At 33.4% G+C, this 10,694-nt stretch overlaps 4 protein-coding genes across 5 annotated transcripts in view; all 4 read right to left on the bottom strand.

Moving 5' to 3' along the window:
• The window catches only part of LOC111707272 (AP-1 complex subunit mu-1), a gene marked incomplete in the record, with an annotated part of 5,789 nt that extends 2,855 nt beyond the window's left edge, over positions 1–2,934 (bottom strand). Inside the window, 6 exon segments of the mRNA XM_023480343.1 lie at positions 451–529; positions 643–720; positions 1,125–1,204; positions 1,859–2,002; positions 2,282–2,445; positions 2,808–2,934. Of these exon segments, the coding sequence (XP_023336111.1) occupies positions 451–529; positions 643–720; positions 1,125–1,204; positions 1,859–2,002; positions 2,282–2,445; positions 2,808–2,910 (648 nt within the window).
• Positions 2,927–5,504, bottom strand: LOC111707275 (probable 28S ribosomal protein S25, mitochondrial). The gene is made up of 5 exons (XM_023480350.1): positions 5,399–5,504; positions 4,566–4,649; positions 3,578–3,658; positions 3,247–3,336; positions 2,927–3,138 (listed from the first exon to the last, which is right to left on the bottom strand). The coding sequence occupies exons 1-5, from the start codon at positions 5,483–5,485 to the stop codon at positions 2,947–2,949; spliced, it is 534 nt and encodes a 177-aa protein (XP_023336118.1). The 5' UTR covers positions 5,486–5,504; the 3' UTR covers positions 2,927–2,946.
• On the bottom strand, positions 5,492–8,086 carry LOC111707276 (uncharacterized). Of its 2 annotated transcripts, none has more exons than XM_023480352.1 (7): positions 7,981–8,086; positions 7,602–7,662; positions 7,356–7,438; positions 7,000–7,056; positions 6,539–6,603; positions 6,255–6,432; positions 5,492–5,900 (listed from the first exon to the last, which is right to left on the bottom strand). In XM_023480352.1, the coding sequence occupies exons 1-7, from the start codon at positions 7,990–7,992 to the stop codon at positions 5,874–5,876; spliced, it is 483 nt and encodes a 160-aa protein (XP_023336120.1). In that variant the 5' UTR covers positions 7,993–8,086; the 3' UTR covers positions 5,492–5,873. The 2 variants fall into 2 exon arrangements, with proteins under 2 accessions (XP_023336120.1, XP_023336121.1); XM_023480353.1 differs by having other exon boundaries at positions 7,602–7,659; positions 7,981–8,056.
• An 820-nt stretch (positions 8,087–8,906) lies between these two features.
• LOC111707270 (aldose 1-epimerase) overlaps positions 8,907–10,694 on the bottom strand; it is a 6,894-nt gene continuing 5,106 nt past the window's right edge. The window contains exons 8-11 of the mRNA XM_023480341.1: positions 10,472–10,595; positions 9,975–10,076; positions 9,749–9,844; positions 8,907–9,230 (exon numbers count right to left, since the gene is read on the bottom strand). Of these exons, the coding sequence (XP_023336109.1) occupies positions 9,068–9,230; positions 9,749–9,844; positions 9,975–10,076; positions 10,472–10,595 (485 nt within the window). The 3' untranslated portion in view covers positions 8,907–9,067. The remainder of the gene's footprint in view (positions 9,231–9,748; positions 9,845–9,974; positions 10,077–10,471; positions 10,596–10,694) is intronic.

Here is a 10,694-nt window from a genome sequence, read left to right as displayed (position 1 = left end):
CTCAAACAGTACCTGGGGAGTAAACAATAAAACTAGGACCTGGAGAAAAATATTAGATCTAGGGATCTGGGAACCGAATTCAATTAATTTGAACTAGGTCGCTGAAATAACTACTGCTGATTCAACTCCTTATCTGTGGACACAAACTTTACATCTAATAGGACACAGACAAATCCTATATCACCGATTCAACTCAACTGAACCTGAGGAGATTAATCTGCTCCTGTATACACAGAACACGAATCATCAGGTAGACTTGAAGAACAGTGGGAGGATTAATCTACTGCATTCTAGTGTCTACACAGAACACTAGACACTAATCATCAGGTAGGCTTGGAGAGTAGTGCTGACATAAAGTTTACATCTAATAGGACATAGACAAATCCTATATCACCGATTAAAGAAAGTAGCTGAACAGTCAAATTCATTAGATCAAAGTCAAATTCTCACCTTATCGTTGAGACCTAGCCTAAGTTCTGGCATACCGGAGAGATAAACTCTCATCTTTATAGCTCCTACTATCTCCGACCTAAAGAGGACAAAATCATCTTTGAACAAACATCTGATTCAACCCACCAACCGAACCCATTTTTGCCCTTAAGGCCCCCTCTACCCCCCGTGAACTTGAGGTTTAAATTGTACCTGAGAACGTTCCCTGATGCCCCTGCTAGGAGGTTAACACTCTCAATTACATCCAGGAAGACTTCATTCTTTCTGTACCTAGATACAAATACAGATACAGATACAGACAAATTTCTATCTAAATTTCAAAAAAATATATGTATTAGCTAGCTCTAACGCACCAGGAAATTGTTACAATAAGAGAAAAACACGGGGATTAAAATCTTACTTAATTCCGTCACTTCTCCAGGATACAGCATTAGTAACAGCAGGAGGAGGTTTCATGGCAACCTCGAGTTTATATCCCTCATAACAATCTCGACATTGTTAGCAGTAGATCGTCGTTTAAACTGGGACTTAGCCTTCACCATTATCTCAATTCTAAAACAGAAGAAATATAAGAAAGAAAACAGTGATATTTCAATAAACGTCCATGTAAAGTATTTTGTATAAGGACAGAATTTTTTTTTCAGTGTATCCCAAAAAACTGATTAAAATCTTACTTAATTCCGTCACTTCTCCAGGATACAGCATTAGTAACAGCAGGAGGAGGTTTCATGGCAACCTCGAGTTTATATCCCTCCTGAAATAGAAGTATGGTTGGATAGGAGGTATCTATGAAATAAAACAAGACATTCGTATATATGTTCCCTCTGGCCGGCCAAACGGCTGGATCGAAGGGGCTGAATTTTTTTTGGACACTCATTAGTAGCCTGGGGGTGACATAGACTAAAAAAATCCAATTTTTGTTCCTTCAAAATTTATTTTTTTCATAATTTATTTTTTTTCACAGGCAACGCCGGGCACCTCAGCTTGTAAATATATATCTGTCTTAAAAAGAAGCATGGATAGGAGGTATATATCTCTCCTGAAATAGGAGTTTGGTTGGACAGGAGGTATTCTTCCTGAAACAGAAGTTTGGTTGAAAAGAAGGTATAACATTCTCCTGAAATAGGAGTTACGTTGGACAGGAGGTATTCAATCAACCTAAAATAGGAATTAGGTTGGATAGGAGGTATATAATTCTCCTAAAATAGGAGTTAGGCTAAATAGGGGGTTTACCTATCTTCCTATTTTAGGAACTAATTTTACATACCCTCTTCTGAAGGAAGTAAAAATAAACAGATGTTTATATCGATTTATGAAAATATTGAATGAACAAGATTACTCATCACTCTATAGAAATCAATATTATGATCATAATTACATCTAATAGGATTATTAGCTTAATAGTAACCTGAGTAATGTACTCCTGCAGTATCTTTGCATCAGTAGTCTGAGGATATCCGAAATCCACGAGTTCGTCTAAGAGCTCGTAACAGATTACAAAGTTGTCCCTGATGGACTCCTCCTCGACCTCCTTGAAGTACTCCTGCATCACCTGGAACAAATATAAGTTGAATAGATTGATAAATTGAATTATAGAAACCAAAAATTTAAATAAAAAAGAACTATTGAAGAGATAGAAAAATTCCAGTGTTTTTCTTTGGAATAATTTTTATTAAAAATGAAAAATTTAACTTCAAAAATAACAAGCTTTTGATTCCTTTTCATATTTTGGTCCACAATTGTTCTTACTATTGTTTCCACGAGAGCTAAAACTATTTTATTCCCCCTGCATTTGCTTGCGATATGTTAAAATTTAAAAGCCCCCCTTTACCTGACATATTCTGTGTAGAAGAGAGAAGAGCATTGCGATATTAGAATTCTTCCTGGTGGTCGCCACCACGTACACGTTGCTGTGCTTGATGAAGGCGAAGGTGCACTCCTCCGTCTTTATCAGAGGATTCATGTTGTTGTCGTCGTCAAGCTCTGATACAAGACCTGAGTAGGGAAACAATATATCAACTTAAAAACTAATCTTATTTTAACTTTTTTATTCAAGTTTATTATAAAGTGACGACGGTCAAAATATAAGCGACAGATTGAAAGCTTGTTGGTAATAATTCTCCACCTTGAGTACTCCGGATTACTTTTCTACATGTACATTGACATTCATGGTAAATGCAAAAAAACAATAGTAGCAGTTAGCGGGAGTTTTCCCTAACTTAATTTTATATTCAATCATAAAAATAAAAACATAAAAGTGATGAAATTTCTTAAAGCCTGTTTTTAGTTTTTTTTTATAATAGGAAAAGAGGAGTTGAAATATACAACACTCTTCTCCTCTGGACCCTATCCCTTACCAATAAACTTATCAATGACGGAGTTGTCGATATCTCCTCGATAGTTCCTGGAGATAAGAACCTTCCCCTTCATATCCAGGAAATATATTGCACTGCACGCCATTTTCTCCAACAATCACTTCTGAAATTACAATATTTATTAATCGTCCGACTCCCATCGATGTCCTTGGTTGTACCACTTGCCGCGCCAATGCCGTGGAACAGGAACAAGTGAAGAACAAGGAATTTGTCCCGGCATTTCGCAGATGCAATGGCGGGAGAAACCAAGTCGACGACAGAAATTTGCAGGATTTGACTTAGCCTCGGAGGCAACAGCTTCTTCCTCAAGCACCTAGAACAAAATATAAGGCTTTAAAAAATCCATTTTTTTCTCGTACCTTATAATTAACTTTTCTAATATTTTATCAAATTGATGATTTTATCGATAGATTAAGCTTACCTCTTTAGATTTCCCCAATGTTTTAACTAATCGATCCAAAATATCTTTATTGCTCTGAGAGTCTACATCGAAATAAACTTTGGTATTGTCCTAGGAAACCAAAGATTAGATTTAAATTCGAGTAAGATTTAATATTCTTAAAGTTCAATACATATTAATAAAATATACTCTTATTCTACTATAAAAGAATATTGTTAACATTGATATTATTAATGGATTTTGTTTGTTCTTTATATGACATACCATTTCAATATGTTGATTATCATAGGCAAATATTTTTCTAAAAGAATTTTAAAATAATCCGCAATTTTTATAATCTAAATCTAATTTCCTCTAGAAAGCAGGTTATAAAAGGACTTGGAGTCATATTTTTAAAGGTGAGGATCTGAACATCAGGGTTTTTATACTGAACCTGAAATAAAAGTCAATTTAATCTCAGAAATGAATTGAGAGGGTGAAACGTCATGAATAGAGTGTGAAATCATAGTTACGGAATACAAAATCATGGCTAGTAGTAGAAAATCATGACAAGGAGAAGAAAATCACGAAAGCATTGCAACAAGGTTTAAAAACAAAGGTATAATAAGAACATCATGACAAGTAGGTATTAAATCATAACTAAGGAGTATAGAATATAGATTCACTGTAAACGGTTGAAAGTTATTTCTACGGATAGAAAATCATGACAAGGAGTAGAAAATCATGACAAGGGAGTGGACAATGAGTAGAATTATGACAAGGAGAAGAAAATCATGACTAGGAGTAGAAAATCATGACTAGGAGTAGAAAATCATGACTTGGAATAGAAAATCATGACTAGGAGTAGAAAATCATGACCAGGAGTAGAAAATCATGACAAGGAAAAAAAATAAAAATCATGACTAGGAGTAGGAAAGCATGACAAAGGAGTAGAAAAGTATGACAAGAAGAAGAAAATTATTTCTCAGGATATAAAATTATGACAAGGAGAAGAAAGTCATGAATCAGGAAAGAAAATCTTTTCTTGTTCAAACTTTTATTAAAACAAACGTAAATAGTTTTAAACATGAAATATCAAAAAATCACAGGGATAACAAATGGCTTTTCGCTATATACTATCTACTTGCTCAAGAATGTATAAAATTTGAGATCTTTAATATCGACAGCTCTGTAATATAAAACAATATAAAGCAAATGATGAAATGGGTACTGGGTAGATGGGCGGAATATTTGAATAGTGTGTAAAATTCGACAATGTGGGTAAAAAAATTGTGACTTAAAGATAAAAAGCATGACAGATCTATAATAAATAAATAAACTAATTTTAATAAAATTGAAACCTGAGGAAGGTTCCAGAAAACAAAATCTCTAGCTCCCTGATGATTCTCTTCAGTCTGAGCATCATTAAAGTTCACGGTCATTATCTAAACAAAAAATGTACTTAAGTAATTCAGTTATTTCAAACTTAATTAAATATTACATTTTAATAATACATTGTTATGTCTAAAAACCTGATATTGCAACCAACCTCGGTCATTTTTTTGCTAAATTTCTGAAGAAATTTCCTTGCAGGCAAAATCTTGAATTTAACCAACTGTGGATGTAAATTTTTTTTAATTGTTCCCAATGGGACTAACGTTTATACGTTTAGGTGGAAAATACAGATGGGAAATGTAGAAACATTTTTGACCATAAACACGCATAATTTAACAAAAAATGGGGTCCGTCCTAGCTTACGATTTTTGGAGCCCACCCCCCCTTCCTAACAATCTTCTACATGACCACTTATTCTTCAGCATAAATATATATTTTTTTTAATTATTTCAGGGTTAGGTTAAGTTAAGACAATTTCTGGGCCGAGCCCTGCGGCTAGAACAGGCTCGGGGGCCGAGCGCTGTAGCTTGGACATGCTAGGGGCCGAGCGCCACGGCTAGGCCAGGCTAGGGGGCCGGGCGCTGCGGCCACATGACCGATTATATCCATATGTTGCAAAAGAGATCCATGTACAAAATTGATAGGAGGGGGGGGGGGGGCGGGGTTCAAAAATCGTATATTAGAAAATTACCAAAAAATGCCAACTGAATTTTTATTATGTGTAGATTTAACTACACTGTTGGGTGTGGGCGGCACAGCGGATTACAAAAAGGATATTATTATTTTTGTAAACATCTACCTTCACTCTGGGTTTGAAGGTCAGCGGAGAATTTGAGAGATATTTCGTCGTTCTTCTTATAGGGGCAATACCTTTCATAAACCCCATCTTAACTCTGCAAATTAGGGTCAGTCAAATAAAAATTTTACTTACAGCGTGCAAAAACAGACGCCTTTTTATCACATTTTAGTTCGAATTATTACGAGAATCGTTGTTGGTTCACATTTGAAAGCTAGATATAAATTTGATAACTAATAGAATTTAGAAGACAGACAAGTTAATAAATTGGCTTCCGTCTGCCAAATATGTGATGGGTACATTCTGCGCAAATGCCAAACACTTGAAGCAAGACGGAAAATGTTTGATTGATCGATTGCGAGATCAAGATCATCAAAAAATATTAATAAGATGCTTTTTAAGTATTAAAATGGTGCTTTAAAAGGAATTGTTGCAATATACAAAAATATATGATGGAAAAATTATATTTTTTTGATATCTAAGGTCCCAATCTCTGTTTTCGAACCTGAAATAAAATAAGTTTAATAGAAAAAATCCCAAAGAAGGGTTACATGAACAGAAGGCGATCTTAATGCAAATTTAGTTTTACTGTTTTTATTCCGATCTGATGTTTCTTGCAAGAATATCTTAAAACTTCAGAACGTGGTTGGGTCTGTGCTGCCAAGCAGACATGAATTAGCGAGGCTAATCAGTCAGAGAAAACAAAGTTTTAAGATTAGTTAAATGGCTATAGTATATTGTCAAATAGTAACGAAGAGTCGGAAATAAATTTTAAAAAATACCTTATAAAATATAAATTACAGTCTTTCAAAGGAAAAAGAATGTGACTGGGAAGGAAGAAAAGAAGTTAACACTTAACCTTGATTACGTCCTTTTTCTTGAAGATGTTCCCTAACACCACCCCGAGGACAGCGAGGACGAGGAGAAAGGAGATGAAGCCGAGGATGGATGCCACCATGTACATCCCGGCACAGTATGCGAGGGAGCCGGATACAACCAGACCAAGAGATATTGATAAAATTAGGAATAATCCTTGCCTAGTTAAAGGAACAAAATGTTATATAAAAAAATGTTGTTAAAAAATGAAACTTCTTTCAAAATTGTCAAAATTGGCCGTTAAAATAAAGTTAAAGTTGCCCCTTCCTTGTGATTTCTTTATCAGTGACCAGAAACCCCTCGTTGTAAAACTGTGCTACAGGGTAGAACATCTGAAAAAAAACTAAAAATAAAAAATAAAAGTGTAGAAAAAAATAATAATTCAACCCTGACATTATTTTACTCAAATATTTCCTAAAAAAGCATACCGGGTTCTGTTATGTAAATGTAACAAAAAATCTCTATTAAACTTTTAAGATGTTTACTATTTTAAGAACCGTAAAAAAGTATGATAGGTCTCAAATGAATTTTAAAAATTTCTTGACAATGCTTCATTTTCAGCTCAACTGCCAAGTCTAGCCAGACACTCCCTTTAATTATATTTTTCATATATTTCAATGGTAACAGAAAAATTAAAAGGTTTCAAACTATAATAAAAGGTATTTCTGAGCGCCCCGCGCTTTTAATTCTGATAAATTATTCAATCTAAACACAAAACATTTTTTTACCTGTTCCGCCACATTATCAAACCTAACCTTCTTCTGCTTACTTGGCGTAGACATACTCTAAAATAAAAACAAAATTTAAATAAAAATTCTTATTTGTTACAATTTGGTATTTTATAAAAACGTTCCCTGCTTTCATTTTTTTACGATGATAAATACATTGTTACATAATGTGATGAAAATTCAAATTTATAAATAATATCTTATTTTTTTTAAGCTTAAACTTTTCACAGACCTAACTGCAATTATCTCACTTAGGAAATAAAATAATCAACTCAAGCTGTTTTTAAACAATATTACAAATATTATGTTCATTCTTAAAAAATATATTAACTGAAAACAATGTTTCAATTTTAAACCTGAATTCTTGGTTTCTTGAGAGAAGATTTCTTCATCGTTTTCCATTCAGCATCCTCAAAGGAAAACCGGACTGAGGGGCTTACTGCAGTCAAAAGTATTTAGAATATGCAAGGTNAGAATATGTAAGGTTTACTCAGAAGTATTTAGAATATGTAAGGTTTACTCAGAAGTATTTAGAATATGTAAGGTTTACTCAGAAGTATTTAGAATATGTAAGGTTTACTCAGAAGTATTCTAAACTCTACCTAGCGGAGAGATAAGATCGGTTGGGGTTCTGACAAACAGCAGAGAGCGGGTTGGACACTGCTAAATATTAATTAGTAACATTAACATAATTTGCTACAGGTTGGGTCGACCTCTGCACAAGAACATATCAACCAGCAACTGATCATTATGTTTCTACTCCTTCATATCAAGGAGAATTAAAGAATTTTTTTCTCTTCTTTCTTTTTTTTACAAATAACAGGCACTAAAATCTTAAGTTGTTTCCCTTTAATTTTTCTGTTACTTTGAAAGTTAATACTATGAATGAAAAGATTCGACATTCAGAATCCAGCAAATTTGATCATTTTGTAATATTTTATCAGTCAAAAATGCATTGTTTAAATATTTGTTGTACTATACCTTAGTATTCATGTTAATCACAGTTTAGCTTGTGAATAAATTATCTGAAACAAAGTTACAAGAACGCTGATAATTTTTTAAACAAAATAACAAGAACGCCATGATAACCCATGAAACAAAGTTACAAGAACGCTCATTATTTTTGAACAAAGTTACAATAACGCTCATAAACTATGAAACAAAGTTTCAAAAACACTGATAAACTTTGAAACAAAGTTACAAGAACGCTAATAAACTATGAAAAGCTTCAAAACACTGATAAATTTTGAAACAGAGTTATACGAACGCTATTAACTATGAATCAAAGTTACAAGAACTCTGATAAACTATGAAATATGGATACAAAAAGTTACAAAAACGCTGATAAAATATAAAACAAAGTTTTAAAAAACGCTAATTAACTTTTAAACAAAGTTACAAGAACGCTGATAAACTGTGAAACAAAGTTTCAAAGACACTGATTAATTTAGAGTGAAACGAACGTTGGTTAACTATGAAACAAAGCTACAAGAACGCTGATACACTATGAATCAAAGTTACAGGAACGCCGATAAACTATGAAACAAAGTTACAAGAACGCTGATAATTTTTTTTAGCAAAGTTACAAGACCGCTGATAAACAATGAAGAAAAGATAAAAGAACGCTGAAAATCTTTTAACAAAGAGAAAAGAACACTGATAACTATGAAACAAAGTTACATGCACGCTGATAAACTTTGACACAAAGTTGCACGCACGCTGATAAAACTATGAAATAAAGTTATAAGAACGCTGATAAACTATGAAATATGGATACAAAAACGCAGATAAATATAAAACAAAGTTTTAAAAAACGCTGATTGACTATGAAACAAAGTTACAAGAACGCTGATAAACTAAAACAAAGTTTTAAAAAACGTTGATAAGCTATGAAACAAAGTTACAAAAACGCTTATAAAACATATTTATTCTTTATGATGTCGAAATGCAACAGTATATATTTTTTATTGATCACAATGAAATGTTTAACTAATGAATTTATTGAAAACAAACTCTCGAATTCGAAACCATACCAAACTATCTGTAGTACAAATATACTGCAGTACACTCAATTCTTTCCAAGTTTGTACACTACAGTGTGTTTGTAAACATCCCCCGGTCGAACTACAGAGTTTGGAAAATTTGGCTGATTTACAGAGTTTGGAAACTTCTGGGTTTCCAAACAGAAACCTCCATGCTTCTTATAGACAGATCTGTCCTTACCCTTCAAGCTGAAAATAATTAGAAATATTAATAACAGGTTTGACAGCAAAGAATTAGTAGTTGCGAGGAGGTGATTGACTATCTCCTGTGTCCGACATGTTTTTTTCATGATTAACCGAATTAAGTGAACAAACTTCAGAGTCTGAAATTAAAGAGAGTATTGTTGAATAAAACTGACGAGTTCTCCTTTTGGGGTCTCATACATTTGTGTAGAGTTTGATTAAAGATAATAGAAAATATATGGAGAATATTAAGAAACCAAATAAAATAATAATTCAGAAATATATATTGATAGCTACAAAACTGCCTTTACCCATTCATTAAACTAGGCGTTTGAAACCGGGTTTTATGACGATACCCTGAATTAAGTTTAAGGCCCAGCTGAGCCCTAGAGGATGCCTTTCCCTTTAAAATGTTTATAATTCTCATTATATTAGACTTAATATTTATACAATTACAGCCAAAGAACCCCCTGAATCCTCATCTTTGTTAAAAAGACAATTCCATGTTTATATAATTTATTAACCTGTCATTTGCAGGGATAAAATTTCCTGTGTAGAACTGGCAGCCGGGCTGGTCAGTTAAGCATTCCAACCATATTCCAGTAGTTGGATGCTCAACCCTGAATTATAGGTTTATTATACATGTTTAATATTATTAATAATATATAATAATAATAATAATAATAATAATAATAATAATAATAATAATAATAATAATAATAATAATAAACAGACAAACAGTGTACAGACCTGCAGACGAGGTTGAGCTGATGTGAGTCTCCTGAAACCACAAAGTTATGATCGAACCCGTTGTTATCTCCACCTGGACAGCTCGGTAGCACGTCCCCCAGCCTAGAACAGATATATCTTGTGGTTAACATCAAGGTCACCTTTATTTAAATACAGGATGATCCTGGTGTTCCTACAGGGTGTCCAATTAGTTCTGACAGCTTTAACTCTGTCAGTGTTTTGAATTGTTACAATCCGTCAACCGTAATATGAATGTTTTGTAATAAAAGATATTTTAAGACGATGTTTGACAAATTCTAGGCCAAGAGTTCGATTAATGATGGAACAAGAACTTCTAGTCACATAATATTTTAAAATTTGCATATTACAGTCTTTGAAATTAATATATTTCATGAAATATTGGTCTCAAAATACTTTTTACACAAGCCATTGAGGAATAATAAAACCTGGGGAGAGGGGGAGGTGTCCCACTGCCCACCCCATCTCTGTGATTTCACCTGGTTGGGAATCTAAGATCAAAGATGGTTCCTACAACAGGAGCAATTTCTCCGGTTGGGATGAGTTTATCAGATACTGGAGTATAATGGGAACATGTCATTCTCATCACATGATCATTCAAACCTGAAGATATATGTTTTTAATTTCCTTGATGTCAATTAAATAAGGTTCTCAGAAAGCTCATCTTCGAACCCTCGGTCATGGAGTCATTACCCCCCCCCC

Source organism: Eurytemora carolleeae, unplaced genomic scaffold (genome assembly GCF_000591075.1).
Source record: "Eurytemora carolleeae unplaced genomic scaffold, Eaff_2.0 scaffold788, whole genome shotgun sequence".
Classification (NCBI taxonomy): Eukaryota; Metazoa; Arthropoda; class Copepoda; order Calanoida; family Temoridae; genus Eurytemora; species Eurytemora carolleeae.
The sequence above is the reverse complement of the archived record's forward strand: the minus strand, read 5'-3'. Positions and strand labels throughout refer to the sequence as shown.

Bases quoted from the DNA above. Each gene is read 5' to 3' on its own strand.
- LOC111707275 (XM_023480350.1), bottom strand. From the start codon at position 5,485: ATGGGGTTTATGAAAGGTATTGCCCCTATAAGAAGAACGACGAAATAT. The intron at 3,659-4,565 runs GTTTCAATTTTA...CTTTTATTTCAG, and splicing joins TTTTCTGGAACCTTCCTCAG to GTTCAGTATAAAAACCCTGA. The intron at 3,139-3,246 runs GTAAGCTTAATC...ATTTTGTTCTAG, and splicing joins CATTGGGGAAATCTAAAGAG to GTGCTTGAGGAAGAAGCTGT.
- LOC111707276 (XM_023480352.1), bottom strand. The intron at 7,057-7,355 runs GTTTAAAATTGA...TTTTTATTTTAG, and splicing joins TCAAGAAACCAAGAATTCAG to AGTATGTCTACGCCAAGTAA. The intron at 6,433-6,538 runs GAAGGGGCAACT...TCCTTTAACTAG, and splicing joins ACTGATAAAGAAATCACAAG to GCAAGGATTATTCCTAATTT.